The sequence below is a fragment of the Vicugna pacos genome, chromosome 5, assembly GCF_048564905.1.
Source record: "Vicugna pacos chromosome 5, VicPac4, whole genome shotgun sequence".
NCBI classification, from domain to species: Eukaryota; Metazoa; Chordata; class Mammalia; order Artiodactyla; family Camelidae; genus Vicugna; species Vicugna pacos.
Window position 1 is genome coordinate 65,678,999 of NC_132991.1, and position 20,601 is coordinate 65,699,599.

The following is a 20,601-nucleotide window of genomic DNA, read 5'->3' on the forward strand; positions in this document are numbered from 1 at the left end:
TGCAGTTTGGACAATAATTTATACATCACTCTATCTGGAGGTAAAAAGATTCCCAAACAATCTTTGATAAAGAAAACTTTAAGGTTTTCAGAAACACCAGTATTAACAGTGGTGCTTTACACAGCCAGCTTTTAAACTCACCAATTTGGAAAGAGTTAATAATCATTTTAACTTTCACAACTATAAAGTAGTAAGGCCTGATCAACTCTGAATGTTTATGAAATAAATGGAGTTCTGTCTGGCAACCTATATCTGGGAATTTCCCTCTTCACCTCTACCCCCCAGTCAAGGGATCCAGGAGATTGGCACAGTGAGTCAGCATTTCTAAGGCATTCATTAAAATGTGCTTGAGTGCCATGAGATCAGAGGAGGTTAAAAAATGGTATGCAATACACAGATTATTAAAATCAAAATGGTTTTTATAAAAGCAAAAATAATGAAATCCTGTATGTTCTCTCTCACTGAAACATTTGTAAGGCAGCTGAATGAACAAGTATCTCTCATCACTATTCTTAGGTAAGTCATCCAAAGATACAACAGAAAGCAGAGGGAACTAATTTTTTTTGTTTTTTGTTTTTTGTTTTTTGTTTTGTTTTTTGTCAACTAGTTCAAGAGATGCTTCCAGACAGAAGTGCAAGAGAAATCACAGAACACATAGGAAAATTTCAGGGAACCCACCAGAAGGAAGAACACTATTTACATCTGTATGAGGGCGCTTTTAAGCATCTTGCTTATCTCATTTTTGTTAACTCCTGGAGGACAGACCTTGTCTTGTTCATCCTTGTACCCCTTATCTCTTACCTCTGAATCTTTAGCATAGTACTTTGCACATGAGATATGTGCAACAAATGCTTGTTCAATCAAACAAATAAGGAAAGAGGGAAAATGCTTTCAAACATAATTTCCATGTAAACATTTTTTAAGGTAAAAGAAATGGAAGTGGAGACGTAATATCATTCCAACAGCAAGTATGTGCTCTGTAGTCGGAAATCTATTCCTCTACATGAGTAGTGGGTGAAGTTTTAACAATCTTATTATTACAAAAATTCAGATATATTGTAGTCAAACCAAGTCCCAACAAAGAAAGCAACCACATAAGATTAGACTAGAAGACTAGAGTTAGCCACAGTCACCAACACCTGCGTTATTCAAAGTGTTCCGCTGAAGTCTCAGCTCAGGAGGGTTTGAGCATTCTTTATAGGCTTTGAGGTCATTTTTTTCTTCCTCCACCACCCTATGCAAAGACACTGGAGTTTGAGAATTTGTCACTTAAGCACAGATCATATTAATTAGTATGAAAACCATAAAATGAGCCTCAATGCTTTTATCAAGAGGATCTTGGATTCTTCTTCCTTAAAGACACTGTCCACTCCTATCAACGAGACAAATGAGAACACATGACCCAGGAGTCAACCTGTTAAGTTACACTGAAGAAGATGGGAAAAGGACTGTGAGAACAGAGACCCCAGCCAAAGCGGGGGGTAGCCACTTCACAATGCAATACTTCACAATGCAATACTTCACAATAGATGTGACGTTAACTTTTCTAGTAATATCCAATATGAAGGAAGTATTTTCTCAGAAACCTGACTTGTAAATATTATGGCCTCTTGAATTTTTTATCAGCTGTTTCACAACCTTGGGATCACCTAAAGGCCTTAAATGTCTAACTCCCCATTTGTCCCCATTTACTCTGAAGTGGGAATAAGTACTGTTACCACTTGCCTATATTTTAGAAAACTAATAAAACACAATGATGCAAACCAGAGATACTCTTCTTCAATTCTAGATGTTTAGACAAGGACTGCTCATCTCAACTGAACAGGTATGATCTGTAGGGTTCAGAACGAGCTTCCCCAAAATGTGTCACTTTTGCATGAGGATTATTTTAAGCTAAAGACACAATCTAAACACTGCAGGTTCAAAAGAAACTACTGCCCCTCCCTTAACTACCTAGAATAATCTAAATTGAGAGTTATTACCAGAGATAAATTTTATCTAAGTGGCCCCATCTCTGTAACAGGGCAAACATCTAACTACCAAACATCTGCTCTTTTTATCATCTTATGAATGACCCTGCTGTCCTTGGAAGCCCCAGGCCTCTATGCCATTCCTTAGCTCACGGTGGTATATATACCTCATTTTACTTTTCTGTCTCTGAACCTCCCATATATATGGGGCCTCGAACCCTCTCATGTATATATACAAAACTAAATTTAATTTTCTCCTGCTAATCTGTCTCATGTCAATTTAATTCTTGGAGCAGCCAGAAGAACCCAGAAGGGTAAAGGAAGGTTTTCTTCCTCCCTGACAAGCCCAAAGTAAAATATTTGACATACAGACTGTATTTTCTGCTCCTAATAAAGAGGAGAGGCACTGGTAACCCATTGTGGAAATCTGCTTGGGGTCCAAAATAGTATTAACTTAAATAATGACTAGTAAGCAATAAAAAAGATCCCTTAAACTCTGGTTATTAAGCACCTTCATCCTCAATTGAATGCCTTTTGAAAAATCAGTGACACTTTCTGAACTGATCTGAAAGTAAATCACCTGTCCCCAGTGAATGTAGACAAAGTCTGGAAGGACTGTGCTGACCAAAACTGGTCTCTATATTATATAAACAGTTTGTTTTTAGTCATCATAATCCTTTAAAATGTTACATTGTTTACCTACTATAGGAACAATATTTTTTTTCCTACTGACCAATTAAAGAAGGAAAGAGGTTGTTTTAAACTTAAATACTCAATTTCTAGGTGAAAGACTGATGGGGAATCTGCAGCCCAACAGCTTCTTAGAGCAATCTCTGGGGACAGACTGAAAGCAGTTTTCATCATGGGAGGTAGTCTACTGCACCCTTACATAAAGCCTCACAGATAAAAGTCAGGACCATAAACATATTTACTTAACTACTGTGCAGTGTTTAATGCGCCTAAAAGAAAAATGGACCACACTTTAGCTGTTAAACTTACAAAGCCATAAGAAAATTCCAATCTCAGTTTAGAGTCAGAGGATAGACCAACAGCAATCCTATTTCAGTAGATTCCAGGTTAATTCCCTCCAGTTTCTCCCCTATCACAATATTAATTGGTTTCCTAATAAAATGCTTCAGTAAAACTTGTGAAATCAGATTCTGACAGAAAATCAAATCAAAGGAAAACTCTTCATGGCAGCTACTTTTCCATACCCAGCCCCCTGCCTACCTTGTTATGTTTTTGCTGGTGTCTCGCCTTTGTGTCAAGAACATGATAAGGGCTTTCCGAGTCTTGGTTGATGTAATATATGAGTCTTGAAGGCAGGGTGATTTCTTTCTGCATTGCATTGCTGTAACTGATATTACTGCTGCTATTCTGTTGCAATGTGTTGTCTTCATCTGCCAGGACTCCCAAAATTTTTTCTGCAGTTTCATTCCAATGCGGAGCTGGGGGGGAGGGGGGTCACAAACATACACAAACACACACATATATACCCAATGAATACATAAGCACTAAGGTGTATTTCTTCCATTAAATTGCAAAAACAAAGTTTTCTGCTTACAAAGCAGGTAAGAACTAAAGACACAGTAAAGAAAGTTATTGCAACAATGAAATGGCCTGGATAGGTTAACAGCCAAAAAGGCTTACACAATACTGTACTGTTTATTTTGATTTATGTTTTATAAGTACATTTCTAAAATATCTAAAGTCTCAAATCTATAGTTTCAAGTGAGCGGGGTGGATGGAGAATGGACTTGAAGGAAGAGTCATGAAATGAACATGCTCAAAGGTCCTGACCCTCATCTGCACCCCTTCTGAGTCTACAGAAGCTCAGTGGAACTCTGACTAGGAGTATCCCACCTGAGGGCTAAGAACGCTCCTAAGATAACTTGAGTGCAGAACTCATGATCATGGAATGTTAATTGATTCATTTAACACAATGGGCAATTCCCTTTTCTTTTAACTTTGAGATGAGCACAAATCCTTTGCCATAGAGGGATGCAGATGCTGGCAGCTTTCCAATTCCTTTTTATTTTCCTGCTAAGACCAGCATTCTGCTGTCACTGATTTCCAATCAACAATGTATTGAACATTATATTATATTAATTGTTCATTATAATGACAAGCATTTTGAGAAATTACAAACCAAAGGTTTATATCCTCGAAGTTTCCCTCCCCCACCTATAATTCCAACAGCAATGAATAAACCCACTAGGCAATTTGAGGAAACACATTACCAGTATTATCATTACACCCTCCCGCATTCGCGTTCAGGCTCCACCAACCAAGAAAAAAACTTGCTCCCTCGCTGTATTTCCCATCCACCGGTTTCCCCAAGTTGCACAAAGATCAGTTAGGGTCCCCGCATTCACTAAATACCTTCCAGTGGAACGACAGTAATTTAGTGAATGCAACACAAATGGACTTCAAAAAGTGAACTGGCATGAACGAGGGTTTGGGAATGAGAGAGGTGGACCGGCAGGGAGGCTCGGAAAGGCCGAGCCCTGGATATGTCCGGGGCGCACGGACTCTCGTGCCCTCCGCTTTCCTCTGCAGGGCCCCGTGGGCAATGCAATGCAAAGGGCACCGGGGCCATACCCACCGCTGGGTGCAGCAGCCCCCCAGACGCGGGGCCGGAATGAGGCGGCGAGTGGAGGCAGCAGGAGAAGAACGAGGAGCAGGCGGCAGGGCGGCGCGCGGGCCAGGGCGCGGATGGGCGCCGGGCCGGCGGGGCCGCCGCGGGGGCCGCTGGAGGCTAGGGGCAGGCTGCAGCCGGCGAGGGGCGGCCGCCGGGAGCTGTTGCCGGGTGGCTTCATGGCTCATAGCGCCCGGGCGCCGCTCCGTGTGGCCAGCAAGAGCGCCGGGCTAGGCTGCGGGGAGGCTGCGGGCGGAGCCGGTCACGCCGGCTCGGCGCGCATGGTGCGGCCGCGGACAGGGGGGTCGCGGCTCGGGGCTCGGGGCTGGGCGGCGCCCCCTCCCCTGCTCGCCTCCAGCCCCTCCCGGGGCGGCCGCTGAAGAGTCCGGGGGTCCCAGTCGCTCCGCCAACTTGGAGCCTCCCCAGATGCTCCTCCCTCCCTGCGGCGGGCGCGGCTGTTCCAGCGACTGCGGGGGCTGCTGCTGGGGCTAAGGATGCTCAGGAGACGGGCGGGAGCGAGCGGCGCGGGGGCGCGCGGCGCGGGCGTGCGCCCCGCCCTCGAGAGCGCGCCGGAGCGCGGCTTCGCGCCCTGATGCTGATGCTGATGCTGTTGCCTGGCACGGGACGCACTGCGCATGCTTTTTTTGTGGAAGAAAAGGGAGGGGAGGTGGAAAAAGCAGCAGAGTGATGCAGCAACCCAGGCAGCATCAGAGGTGACGGTGGCACCTCCAGAGGTGGGGGCGGGGGAGGGAGGAAGCTGGTAGTCAGGGATTAGCCAGGGGGCAAGAAAGAAGAGTGTGGGGGTTTCCAGACCTGAATGATCTGTAGGAAACCACCAGCCATAGAAATCGACCAGCCTTTCCCACCATCCTAGACCTGACTTAACCCCCTCCCATTTCAACCCCCTCCTTCTCGGGAAAAACTAAGGCCAAGCATTTCCTTCTTAATCCTTTATTTATTTCCTTCCTGCAAATATGTATAAAGGATTGCAGTCGGAGAGGTAAAAATAGCGCTGCTCCTCATTCAGCTCGCTGGCAGCGCGGGGAACGAGGGCTGGGAAGCACATCCGCGCGAGGCGGGCTGGCGAGCGCGCTGACGCCCTGCGGCCTCGCAGAGCGGGACCTCGGGAGCAGGGATCCCCCGAGCGGGGCGCTCCGCCTGGTCTCTGTCGCCCGGCCTGTGCCTAGGGGCTCTGCGGAAAGCAGATGAAGCTCAAAAGTTCAGACAGGATGACTGGACGTATTCAGGAAGGATTTAGAAATTCTGGCGGGGAAGAAATACGGAGATTAGAAACCGAGTGTGTGGCAGCTATCTTGGGAAATCCAGTATTTGTCAACCCTGTGGGTGGGCATGCATCAGAGTGCACATCTCAGATTTTAAGATCCGATCCTGACTTCTGCGGAGAAAAGAGGAGATTTTTCTCTCACGCTGTAAAAAATGAAAGAAAAAAAATTTCCTGATTTGGGTGGGTTGGCGGCCACTAAATCCGATGGTTTCAAATTAGGGCCTGTGGCATATTTCTGCCCCAAAACATAAAGCAAGCATTCATTTATTCACCTTCCCAATGTTAGTCTGAGTAATAGTATCATTATCCGTTGTTTGTATTTAAAAGTGAGCTAACATCTACTTTGGGGGATCAAGAATTCTACAATGGGGGAGGGGGCAGGGTATAGCTCAATGGTACAGTGAGGGCTTAGTATGGAGGAGATCCTGGGTTAAAATCCCCAGTACCTCCATTAAAAAAAAAATTAAAATACATAAACCTAAATACCTCCCCCATCAAGAAAAATCAATGTGCAAAAATCAATTGTTTCTATACACAACAACAATCTGAAAAAGAAATAAAGAAAACAATATCATTTACAATAGTATCAAGAAGTAAAAATTTTTTAAAAGAATCCCACAGTAACAAGAAAGGATGTGATACAAGACACCATAGCAATGACAGGACAGGTGTTGTTAGCTGTCTTCTCCACCCCCACTTAACAGAAAGGGAAGAGGGAGAGAGAGCAAAAGAAAGACAAGACAGACACACACACAGAGACCAGAGATCTCAGAAGTGTTAGGGAGTTAAATACTAATATTAGCTCTTCCTCACTGTACAGGATATTAATTTGTTATCACACATTCATTAATGTGAACTTGTAATTGATGCTACCTCCCCCAAACGTGGGCAGCAACAGTTTCCCTTTTGGCTCAGTTTGTGTCTCTAGAACCTAGCATTATGTTTGTGGCACAGAGAAGGCTCTCAGAAAATATTTCCTGAATGAATAGACTAGTGGGTAGGGCACGTAGCACGAATCACACTGAGGCAGGCTGGTGATCACTCCCACTTCACCACAGTTCCTGCTTGCAGCTCAGTGTTCTTAATGGTATCTCCCTCAAGACAAGCATTCCTAGCTAAGTTTTCCCAATTTATATTTGATATAATGATATAATCCTGGAAAAGGGCTCAGGGGACGGGAGGTGGACAAGGCATACGAAGGGGAAAGGAAAAGCAAAAGACGGCCAGATATAAAGGTATTTAAAGGCATCTCTTGCAATTGAGCGACAACCTCTCAAAGCCTCTTCCAATAAATAAAGCCATGAGTCATGCTGGACCACCTGCACACCCACCAGTCAGCAGCCACCATCCCATGCACTTGGGAAACGGCATAAGGACTCAATTCCATTTCTAGTAAAGAACAGGAATGTTTGCAAAGAAGGATGTTGTCTGTTGCACTATAATCAAAAACTGCATTTATTTACAGAACTTTAATATTTTCAAACTCAGCTGGAGACAAGATGATGTATCAGTAAATGAGAGAGTGAGTCAGAGAAGAAGTAAATCACTCAGAAAAAAAAATGTACTGAAAGTTTGGCCCCTAAACCATATATTTAAGGGAAGGGTAAAAAACAGAATCAGGTATTCTTTAAGTGGTTAAATTGTTCCATTTAGTAATATTCTCATTAGGTAGTTTGAAATTTGTATTGTTACAGAGTTTAGTTCTAAATATTCTCCTCTGCACTCATAATATTTAGTAATTTTGTTCACCACCATCTATTGCTTTGCTCTGTATTCATGTCTGTGCATTTCACCTTTCCCGTGTCAAAAAACACTGAGAGCTAGGCTGCGTCTTGGTCATTCCTGATCCCCAGAGCCTAGCAGAGTAACTGGAATGGAGTCAGCATTTGATAAATGTGTACTGGGTAAAGGGGCACTCACAGATAGGAGAGGGAGGGGCTCGGCAAGCTGGACTGAAACGAAGAGAGGGATATACCAGAAGTTTGAGTGCTGCAATAACTGGTTAGACACTCACGCTGCATCCCAAGAGCATCAGGGACGGCTGGAGTGGCCTGGTCAACGAGGTAGATGTGGTAGTGTTGTAGCTGTAGGTGAAGGCAAGTGGCCAGATGGTCCGTGGGAAGAAAATTACAGCAAGCAACATGGACACTAAGTGAACATAATAAAAGATGTGTGTGAATGGTGTCCGGAAAGGGTGGCTGTCCTCACAAAAGTGGTTCAGCTGGGCTGGTTAGAAAAGAAACCAGAAGTCCTCCCTTTGCTTAACATCTGTTGCAGGGAGCAGAACTGGACTTGCTATGAAACCAGTGAGAAAACTGGGTCTGAACATGAGCAAGTAAAAGGCAGGGGTAGAAACACTAGATCTGAAAGGCATCTGCCTCAACAGGGCTGAGATGCTGGGGAAGGAGGCAGAAAAAGGGATCACAGAAGAGGGGCCTTGGAAGGAGAAAGCAGGTGAAAAGTAGGGCAACGGAGCAAAGCAGAGTCACAAGAGCAATTAAAGTGGAAAAATCACTTGACCAAAGAGCCAAGGTCAAAGAAGGTGTGCAGCAAATCAGTGCATGGTGGTGATGCTGAGGGGCGGTCTGGGGAAGTGAGAGCTCCGGCTCAAACACGGACCAAAGGGCAGAACCCTTTGATTCGAGAGCAGCTCCATCGGAGAGCTGGCTGGGAGCAGAGAATTCTGTTACGGAATCTGCTCTGGGAGGTTTCTCATTCTCTTTTTAGACTGGCTGTGAAGACTGATTTTACAAGTGGAAATGAATGCTTCCAAGGAAAGAAGTGTGATGAGAAAAACAACTTTTGTTTTCCTGACTTGCTGCCTAGGCGTTTTACAGTAGGGAAATCCTGCTCACATCCAGAGTCTGAACGCTCAGATAAGGGCTTGACTTTAAGAGTCCCACTTTAAGTTCCTGCTTTGCTTTTCCCGGGCACCTTTTCAAATAATCACTTAAGAGTTCAGCCCGTGAAAATGAGTGACCTCCGCCCCAACCATCTAAGTGATAGGTACTTGCTACCCTCGCTACCTCCTGCTCACAGGTGACGTGAAATGGAGGATTGCCCTTCCCCCTCCCTCACTCACTGCCTCCCACCCCTTTCTGGGACCTGTAAGTAATAAATCTTGTGACTCTACTTCCTTTGTGTGGGTGTACAGAAACTGTGCCTTCAATCAAAATGATCCTATGGGTTTCACTTCCCCAAAGAGGGATCTTGGGTGCTGAGAGAGCTACCTGCTGGCCCTGTGTGGGTGGCTTGTCCCCTACCCAACTCCCACCCCTAGAAGGTCATAATCTGCATGTTCTTAGTTCAATACACCAGCTCCAGCTTCTCAATGCAAGACAGTGAACTTCTGGGTGAAAGCAAAACATGAGTGAGCTCTGTTTTTGGTACTTTCCACATGGTTCTGGGGGTCAGCAAACATTTTCTATAGAGACTCATACAGCAGATATTTTAGGCCTTTTGGGCCATATGGTCTCTGACGCATATTCTTGGTCTTATTTTTTTTACAATTCTTTAAAAAATATATAAAAATCATGCAGACTGCAGGCCCTAGTTTGTCAACCTACCACTTTTAACATGCCTTAAGGTTGAAATTTTTCATCACCTGCATTATTCCTATGCTTATGAGCAGAAAAGCACATGCCACAATGTACATAACTCAACTTCAAAACAGCTAGCTCTTCACTGATCTTTACTATTTGTTTCATCAGTAAGTAGTCGCTTAATTCTTAATAGACATTCATCACTTGAAGGGATTCCTAAGGAAAAAAAGCATTTCTTCATTTAGAGATCGTTTCCAGACTTGGACAACGGAGGATAATGTCAGAAATCATTCATCAAAAAAATACAGATACTGAAGAGATTATAGCCTTTCCTTTTGTTTTGCCAAGGTGTATTTTCCAGTGAACAGAGGGATGCTGAATGGAAGCTACAGACAAGACAGGTCAGAGATGGAGTAACACAGCCCTTCTTGGAGCCCGTCACCGTAGCTGCTCTGCCTGTGTTCTTCAGACTCAGTCCTGATGAGCAGCCGCAAGGCAGCATGTCCAGTCCCCAGACACAGAGGTGCACAGGTAGCCTTCAAGTTCATGAGAAATAAGTCTGCAAGTCTATGTTAAATACACCTCTGCTCATTCTGAAGGATAAACCACAGTGCGCCAGTATCAGAAGTCAAGGTGTAACTTACACTAACACTACCGGGAAAAGCAAAAGTATTAAATCACCAAAACTGCCAGGGTCACAGACATTATTGGTGGAATCATTGAAAGACAAGAATGTATGAAAGTGTCAAAGTCTGAAACTATATGAAGACACCCCAATGTTCATAGCAGCACTATTTACAATAGCCAAGACATGAAAGCCACCTAAGTGTCCATCAACAGATGACTGGATAAAGAAGTATACACACACACACACACACACACACACACACACACACACACACACACACTGGAATATTACTCAGGCATAAAAAAGAATGAAATAATGCCATTTGCAGCAACATGGATAAACCTAGAGATTATCATACTAAGTGAAGTAAATTAAAGAAAGATAATCACCATATGATATCATTTATACATGGAATCTTAAAAAAAATGATACAAATGAACTTATTTACAAAACAGAAACAGACTCCCAGACATAGAAAACAAACTTATGGTTACCAAAGGGGGAAGAGGGGAGGGATAAATTAGCAATTTGGGATTAACAGATACACACTACTATATATAAAATGAACAACAAGGATCTACTGTATAGCACAGGGAACTATATTCAGTATCTTGTAATAGCCTAAAATGGAAACAAATCTGAAAAAGAAGAGATTACATATATGTATATGTATAACTGGCTCACTTTGCTGTACACTTGAAATATTGCAAATCAACTGCACTTCAATTTGAAAATCAATTGTTTTTTAAAAATATGAAGAAAAATAACCACTGAAGACATGTAAAGTTAAACTCTTAAAGGATGTTATGTTAAATGAGGGTTAAGTAGGAATTCCTGACAGAATAGGATAAATTTAAAGAACAGTTGATTTTTTTCTCCAGCACATAAACATTAGGCTAGTTTACCCCCGTTTGGTGCACTGACAAGCTGTAGTACAGAGGGATAAACAAGCATGTCATGATGATCTGTGGTGATGACATATGCTAAACAAAACTTGGAAGAATTGTGTATTAAGAATAATCAGTGAGGCAACATGTAATTAAGCCCTCACTGAGTCACAGAGCAGCACTTGGAGTTTCTGCAGAAATAAACTGCCAAATACAAATTGGAGAAAGTGGTCCTCAATGACATTCTGAGTTTGCAAGTGAATTTTATCTGAAAAGGTTAGAATCCCATGAACAGTATTAATATACTAATGCTAATTCCTACCATTTGCATAACAGCAATAGCTAAGCCCTTTAATAATGTCTGCTTTAATCATTCCTGTCAATTTACACATCACAAAGTGCTCCTACCTGTTCTGTTTTATTTGATCTTCAGTTCTGTGACACTGAGAGGAGGGTTATTACTATTCTTTTCAGGAGCTCCATCTTGGATGCAAGGACCTGAAGGCCCTCTGGTTTCTGCAGTTATCCTCAATCCTGGCTGCACTTAAATCACCGGGAAAGCTTTAACAAGGAAAAATCCCCCAGTTTAAATGAATGGGAAGCAGAGTTACAGATACACTGAATAGAAGGATTTCCCAAGATCACACAGGTGCTCAACATCAGAACTAGAGTTGGAACCCTGAATTCTAGTCCTGTGCTAGTCTCAAGGTCTTCTTCCCTATTTCTGCTTTTATAGCAAGTTAACCCTGAACAAGGAAAGCTTTAAAAATTAGCTTAGTCAACTGCTGCAGGATGTGAGAAAATACAAAACAAAAAAAGATTTGAGCCAGAAGTTACCTTTGAAGTCATTTAAGAGTGCAAATCCATTGCTGTCCAATTGTAGAAACTAAGATGCAGGTTTAAGCTCATTGCCCAAGGACACATCAATCTATGGCAGAGTTGGGACTGGATTTAGATTTCCCTTTTCCAGGTTTTCCTTTACGTAGTGCTTTGTAAATGGTTTGTTTTAAAAAAAAAATTGCCTTGCCAAAATCCTGGTCAGTCTGCAATGTAGTTCATTTCCAGTCTACCACATGACATCGCTTTGTAAAGATAAGCAAGGATATAGCTATGAGATCTGGGCCCCAACAGCATCCATTCCTTTAAGCCCAGTTCCATAGTTCGGCAGCATAAAACAGTCTCACACAGCAGCATGGAGGCAGCCCAATACGAAAAAAAAAAAGTGTGGGGAAGGTCCCGCGTATCTTTGGAGGTAAGTCATCCAAATATCTGTTGTTCTCCTACTGCTCTTGTCTTTTGTGTCTAAAATATTCCCAAGGGACAGTTTTTTCATCCAATGAGTTTCTTGTAATACCCTCAGGATATATTAAGAATTCAACAAGGGCAGCTTCTTAAATTGTGTTTTAGGTAGTACCAAATTTGGCGAGAAGCAAAAAAAAAAAAACAAAAACCAGGAAATAATAAAATAATAACAAAGAGAAGAAAGAGGAAGAAGAGAAATTAGTTCTGCAGCACCTACGATGTGCCAGATACTATGTTAAGCACTTTCCCTGGATGAACTCATTTAATCCTCATGCGATTCTGCAAAAGAACTACTATTATTACCCCCGTTTTGACTGATGACCACACTGAGGCTTGCAGAAGTTAAACAATTTATCTAAGGTCATGTGACTGCTCAGAAGCAGGGCTGGGTCGGAAAGCATGTTTGTCTGACTCCAAAGAATAAACTCCCAACCACACCGTGATGACACACAAACACTAACAATTTATCAAGTGTAATAATAAAATTCACCAAAAAATTACTCAGATTCTATCCTCTACACAGTCCACATTTAATTAGCAATGAATTTTGTTTGAAACTAGAGCTGAAAAACACTGATGCCATATAATCTATTTGGCCACAGCCAAAACAAAACCCCTGAAACAGTGTCTTCAAAGGAACTGTAATGTTTTGAAATCATGGCACTTGGCTGTAAATAGAATTTTAAATTTTATTTTTTGTTTTTTTTTTATTAATTTTTTTATTGTTAAGCCTTTCTAATGTGTACACACATCATGCATGTATTCTCTAGTAGTCACGCATAATTACACTTTTACACTGCATAGTTATTAACACACATTCGTACCTGCACTAACCATACATATTCATACATCTTTACATCACGTTTACACTTACACATACAAATGCACATTTTAAGAAAAGAAGGTTTTTTTGTTTTGTTTTGTTTTTTTCTCTGTGATTTATCATAACATTTTGTGTATATTTCCCTGTGCTATACAGTGTAATCTTGTTTATCTATTCTACAATTTTGAAATCCCAGTCTATCCCTTCCCACCCTCTACCCGCCTGGTAACCACAAGTCTGTATTCTCTGTCCATGAGTCTATTTCTGTCCTGTATTTATGCTTTGTTTTTGTTTGTTTGTTTGTTTTTTGTTTTTGTTTTTTAGATTCCACATATGAGCGATCTCATATGGTATTTTTCTTTCTCTTTCTGGCTTACTTCACTTAGAATGACATTCTCTAGGAGCATCCATGTTGCTGCAAATGGCATTATGTTGTCAGTTTTTATGGCTGAGTAGTATTCCATTGTATAAATATACCACCTCTTCTTTATCCAGTCACCTGTTGATGGACATTTAGGCTGTTTCCATGTTTTGGCTATTGTAAATAGTGCTGCTATGAACATTGGAGTGCAGGTGTCATCCTGAAGTAGATTTCCTTCTGGATACAAGCCCAGGTGTGGGATTCCTGGGTCATATGGTAAGTCTATTCCTAGTCTTTTGAGGAATCTCCACACTGTTTTCCATAGTGGCTGCACCAAACTGCATTCCCACCAGCAGTGTAGGAGGGTTCCCCTTTCTCCACAGCCTCTCCAGCATTTGTCATTTGTGGATTTTTGAATGACGGCCATTCTGACTGGTGTGAGGTGATACCTCATTGTAGTTTTGATTTGCATTTCTCTGATAATTAGTGATATTGAGCATTTTTTCATGTGTTTTTTGATCATTTGTATGTCTTCCTTGGAGAATTGCTTGTTTAGGTCTTCTGCCCATTTTTGGATTGGGTTGTTTTTTTTTTCTTATTGAGTCGTATGAGCTGCTTATATATTCTGGAGATCAGGCCTTTGTCGGTTTCACTTGCAAAAATTTTCTCCCATTCCGTAGGTTTTCTTCCTGTTTTACTTCTGGTTTCCTTTGCTGTGCAGAAGCTTGTAAGTTTCATTAGGTCCCATTTGTTTATTCTTGCTTTTATTTCTTCTAGGAGAAAATTTTTGAAATGTATGTCAGATAATGTTTTGCCTATGTTTTCCTCTAGGAGGTTTATTGTATCTTGTCTTATGTTTAAGTCTTTAATCCATTTTGAATTGATTTTTGTATATGGTGTAAGGGAGTGTTCTAGCTTCATTGTTTTACATGCTGCTGTCCAGTTTTCCCAACACCATTTGCTGAAGAGACTGTCTTTATTCCATTGTATATTCTTGCCTCCTTTGTCGAAGATGAGTTGACCAAAGGTTTGTGGGTTCATTTCTGGGCTCTCTATTCTGTTCCATTGGTCTATATGTCTGTTTTGGTACCAATACCATGCTGTCTTGATGACTGTAGCTCTATAGTATTGTCTGAAGTCTAGGAGAGTTATTCCTCCAGCCTCTTTCTTTCTCTTCAGTAATGCTTTAGCAATTCTAGGTCTTTGATGGTTCCATATAAATTTTATTATGATTTGTTCTAGTTCTGTGAAATATGTCCTGGGTAATTGGATAGAAATTGCATTAAATCTGTAGATTGCCTTGGGCAGTGTGACCATTTTAACAATATTGATTCTTCCAATCCAGGAGCATGGAATATCTTTCCATTTTTTAAAGTCTTCTTTAATTTCCTTCATCAATGGTTTATAGTTTTCTGTGTATAATTCTTTCACCTCATTGATTAGATTTATTCCCAGATATTTTATTACTTTGGGTGCTATTTTAAAGGGGATTGTTTCTTTACTTTCTTTTTCTGTTGATTTATCGTTAGTGTAAAGAAATGCAACTGATTTTTGAACATTAATTTTGTAACCTGCTACCTTGCTGAATTCTTCAATCAGCTCTAGTAGCTTTTGTGTGGACCTTTTAGGGTTTTCTATATATAGTAACATGTCATCAGCATATAATGACACTTTTACCTCTTCTTTTCCAATTTGGATCCCTTTTATTTCTTTCTCTTGCCTAACTGCTGTGGCTAGGACTTCCAGGACTATGTTGAATAGGAGGGGTGATAGTGGGCATCCTTGTCTTGTCCCAGATTTTAGTGGGAAGCTTTTGAGTTTTTCACCGTTGATTCCGATGCTGGCTGTAGGTTTGTCATATATAGCTTTTATTATGTTGAGATATGTTCCCTCTATACCTACTTTGGCGAGAGTTTTTATCATAAATGGATGTTGAATTTTATCAAATGCTTTTTCTGCATCGATTGAGATGATCATGTGGTTTTTGTCCTTTCTCTTGTTGATGTGATGTATTACATTGATTGATTTGCATATGTTGAACCAGCCTTGTGTCCCTGGGATGAACCCTACTTGGTCATGATGTATAATCTTTTTTATGTGTTGTTGGATTCTATTTGCTAAAATTTTGGTGAGGATTTTGGCGTCTATGTTCATCAGTGATATTGGCCTATAATTCTCTTTTTTTGTAGTGTCTTTGCCTGGTTTTGGTATCAGGGTGATGGTGGCTTCATAGAATGAGTTTGGGAGTATTCCTTTTCAATCGACTGGAAGAGTTTGAGAAGGACTGGTATGAGTTCTTCTTTGTATGTTTGGTAGAATTCCCCGGTGAAGCCATCCGGTCCTGGACTTTTATTTATAGGGAGGTTTTTAATTGCTATTTCTATTTCCTTTCTAGTGATCAGATTGTTCAAGTGTTCAGTTTCTTCTTGATTCAGTTTTGGTGGACAGTATGTTTCCAGAAACTTGTCCATCTCCTCTAGGTTATCCAGTTTGGTTCCATATAGTTTTTCATAATATTCTCGTATGATATTCTGTATTTCTATTTTGTTTGTTGTAATTTCTCCATTTTCCTTTCTTATTTTGCTAATTTGTGCTCTCTCTTTTTTCTTCTTTAAATTTTATTTTTATCTGTTTAAACCACTAACACATTGATCCATACATTGAACTGTTCTGAATTATGTTCCTAACCTCATATTAGAGATTTTTGAATGTAGCCATTCTATACAATTATGTGTATAATTCCAAAACAAAACCTAATTATGGTTCAGATATTTGTTTCTTACACTCACATATCATTCCACAAGAGAGTACCAGGAGCCTCACTTACCAGATAACTTAATTTTCTCCAAATTTTAAATCAACCAACATAGCCACCCATTAAATTTAGCTTAGTTATAATTAGGAACATTTATTAATCTGCCCCTATCAAGTAATATTAGCTTTTACCAAGGTACTAACATGCTCAGATTTTTAACGATATAACCAAAAATGCTTAAACCCTGATCAACAGTCATTAAATATTTTTATTCTTCTGTTGTTTCAAGGCAAAAAGAACAACTAACACATAGCTCCTAGATCACATAACACGCTTTTGTACAATTTTGGTTATTTACTCTACTACAACACATAAGTTAAAGGTAAACTAGCTATAATATTCCTATTAGCTTGTCATGGAATTAGACTATCCAGGTCATGGATGGCTTAGAGATGGAAAACAAATGATAGAGGCAGATAATCACTTCTCTAGAAGAAAAAGATAAATTCTAGGATTCTCCAGAATCCAATTCTAAGATTTCTTTTGCGAAATTAGCTGAGGGATAGATTGCATGATGAAAATGCCCTTGTAGAAAACATTAAGTTCTTCCATGTAATAAAATATTTGGGTGACCTGAGACAAACTACAATAAAATTTTTTGAGGCTGTGTGACCTGGTCAAGAAAATTAAGAAAAGAATCTCAATATCAACAAGTAAGTTTTGGAAAATTCATCTAAACTGTGTGTCTAAATGTCTATCCATCCCACCTTCAAATATCACTGCACACATAGTATTGCAGCTTGCAATAACACGCACATGCAAACACTCACACAGACTCCTTGAACATCAACATGGGAAGCAGATTATGGCATTGACTATTCTTGAAAGAAACAACTTTATCTAAAAATACCAATAAAACAATACCAAGTAGGAAATAATGATCAGAATTACACCAAACTATGATGTATAAGTCCTATAAAAAATTAGATGTGATCCAGGAAAAAGCATTTTTTTAAGGAGGGAAGGATTTTTTTTTATTGAAGTACAGTCAGTTTATAATGAGTCAATTTCTGGTGTGCAGCATAGTGTTTCACCCATACATATACATACATATATTCCTTTTCATATTCTTAGGAAAAAGCATTTTTACACGACCAAGTTGTCGGCAGATGAGAACAACCTGAAAAGATAAGAATTCTGGCAAGATAAAGAACGAGAGGGAATATTTTCAAAGACTTTAGAAATCATGGACAGTGTAGATAAGTTGAACATAACCTAAAATATTTTAATGAAGGGTAGCACCTGAAATTCAAGAGAGAAATTTTGAGCAAATAAGTAATACCATATATGGACCCCTCTTAAGAAATCTCCCTGCTCAGACACCCCCTCTTCTGAAAACACTGAGAATTAAGTTCCCATGACTATGCTGATACTTTATGGTCTTGCTCCCCTACCTCATTGTGGCCAATCAAGTCCTTGCTTAAGACTTTTTAAAAATCAAGACTATTTTTTAAGAGCAGTGTAAGGTTCACAGCAAAATTGAGAGGACTGTACAGCAATCTCCCCTGCACTTCCTGCTCCTACAAATGCATAATCTCATACAGCTCAATATCAAAAAAACAAGCAACCTGATTTAAAAGTGGGCAAAAGACCTGAATAGATTTTTTTTCCAAAGAAGACATATAGATGGTTAAATGGCACGTGAAAAGATGCTCAACACTGCTAATTATTACAGAAATGCAAATCAAAACCACAATAAGGTATCAACTCACACCTGTCAGAATGGCCATCATCATAAGGAACACAAATAACAAATGTTGGAGAGGATGTGGAGAAAAGGAAACTCTTGTACACTGGTGAGAATGCAAATTGGTGCAGCCACTATAGAAAACAGTATGGAGGTTCCTCAAAAAACTAAAAATAGAACTATTATATGATACAGTAATTTCAGTAATTTGGTATATATCTGAAGAAAATGAAAACACTAATTTGAAAAGACACATGTACCCCAATGTCCACAGCAGCACCATTTACAATGGGCAAGACATGGAAGCAACCTAAATGTCCATCAACGGATGACTGGATAAAGAAGTTGTGGTATATTTACACAAAGGAATACCACTCTGCCATAAAAAAGAATAAAATAATGCCATTTGCAGCAACATGGATATACCTGGAGATCATCATACCATATGAAGTAAGCTAGAAAAAGAAAGAGAAATACTGTATGATATTACTTATATGTGGAATCTAAAAAAAAAAGACACAAATGAATTATTTATAAAACAGAAACAGACTCACAGACATAGAAAACAAACTCACAGTTATTACTAGGGGAGGAAGAGGGTGGCAAGAGATAAATTGAGAGTTTGAGATTTGCAGATACTAACTACTATATATAAAATAGATAAACAAGTTTATACTGTATAGCACAGGGAACTATATTCAACATCTTATAGTAACCTGTAATAAAAAAGAATCCAAAAAGGAATATATGTATGTACATGTGCGACTGAAACATTATGCTGTGCACTAGAAATTGACACAACATTGTAAAATGACGATACTGCAGTTAAAAGCAAACAAACAAACAAAAACTGTGTGTCCTGTATTTTATGTGGCAACTGTAATCTACCCTAAAGCAGTATAACTATGATGAGCCATTTTCACTTCAGAACTTCCTATGGATGTGCCAATGCAGCTCTTAGGTCAGCTTGCCTTCTCCCTCTGCCTCCCTCCTCCCCCACCCTTCCCTCAGGAATTGATCCCAATGCCATTCCATAAAAAACATCCTGTTTGCCAAACTCCATCTGACAGTCTGCTTCCCGGAGACTCCAAACTGCAATAGAATGCATCAACCATCTGTTTTGCCCAACTTTTCAAACATGCAGATCATAAAAAATAATAACCCAAAAGTTCTCCTAAGTCTAAAAGGACAAGAAAATAATCACGAAGTAAATGTGTAACTGATGGCTAACTTTTTTAAGTTTTTAAAATTATTTATTTATTTAGAAAAATATTAATAACCCATTACATTTCAAGAGAAATTCTGTATGCTTATGAAAATAACTATTTTCCAAAATAAAAGTGTAGTGAGAAGAGTAGATCTCTTTACCTATCACATTTTTGCAAGTTGTATTCTTATTTGTCTCAGATTATTAGATTTTCGTATCTGTTTCTGCATTAGTTTGTTACTACAGTTAAAGGGTATGAAAAAATTCAGCCTCACACAAATATACATGAGTATTTTTAATAATCTTTTCAGATAATTGTGGCTTTTCACCTTTGATACTAAACTAAAACTACACAAGTGGTACTTTCTTAAAGGTTAGTTGCAGTGTATAAGTTAAAACCCTATCACTGAATATTTTCCACTCTGTTACATTAAAATACCTTGCACATTTAACTGATGGTTATTTCAGCCAGCATGTTCACTATGGATGGTCGTATTTATGATACAATAGAGCTAGAATTTTTCTGGACTTTATATAAACTTTATGCTATATTTAAGCCCTTGTGTAATCAACACATATAGACATTCATATCCATCTTATAGAACTTAATTTTATTATCTTTTAAAGAGAAATACTGGTAGTTAATCTTTGATTTATTTAACATGATATTTCAAGTTTTAAGCGAAGAAGGCAACCCTCAGTTAGATCATTATTCTTTGGGAGTACACAATCCATTCTGTGGTGATTTGCTATATTGAAGGGCTTACAGAAGATGCATTTTAGCAAAAACCAGAAACTGCTAAGAGCAGCAGAAAGGCAGTACAATGCAGTGGCAGGAGCATGCAATTCAGGATGGAAGGTCATGTCTCAGCACAGTCTTATGAGCAATTTAGAAAGGGGTATACAAACATTAAAATGGCCAACAAGCACATGAAAAAATGCTCAATGTCACTAATTATCAGAGAAATGCAAATCAAAACTATAGTGAGATATCTCCTCAAACCAGTCAGAATGGCCATCATTAAAAAGTCCACAAACAATAAATGCTGGAAAGGGTGTAGAGAAAAGGGAATCCTCCTACATCGTTGGTGGGAATGTAAATTGGTGCAGTCACCAAGGAGGACAGAATGGAGGTTCCTTAAAAAACTAAAAATAAACTTACCATATGATCCAGCAATTCCACTTTTGGGAGGGAATATATTGGGAAGGAACTCTAATTCAAAAAGATACATGCACCCCAATGGTCATAGCAGCACTATATATGATTGCCAAGACATGGAAACAACCTAAATGTCCACTGACAGATGACTGGATAAAGAAGATGTGAGATAGTTAGATAGATAGATAGATAGATAGATAGATAGATAGATAGATAGATAGATAGACAGATAGATAGATAGACAGACAGATAGATAGATAGATAGACAGACAGATAGATAATGGAATACCACTCAGC

At 39.7% G+C, this 20,601-nt stretch overlaps 1 protein-coding gene across 10 annotated transcripts in view; it reads right to left on the reverse strand.

Annotated features, from left to right (window-relative positions):
• Nucleotides 1-20,601, reverse strand: part of ADAM23 (ADAM metallopeptidase domain 23) — a 216,114-nt gene that overhangs the window by 153,116 nt on the left and 42,397 nt on the right. For 7 of the 10 annotated variants that reach the window (XM_072961392.1, XM_031678166.2, XM_015240053.3 and 4 more), the window contains exons 1-2: nucleotides 4,576-5,051; nucleotides 3,201-3,418 (exon numbers count right to left, since the gene is read on the reverse strand). In XM_072961392.1, the coding sequence (XP_072817493.1) occupies nucleotides 3,201-3,418; nucleotides 4,576-4,789 (432 nt within the window). In that variant the 5' untranslated portion in view covers nucleotides 4,790-5,051. Of the gene's footprint in view, nucleotides 1-3,200; nucleotides 3,419-4,575; nucleotides 5,052-20,601 lie in introns of those variants that run through there. The other 3 variants (XM_072961391.1, XM_072961389.1, XM_072961393.1) reach the window with 1 other exon arrangement.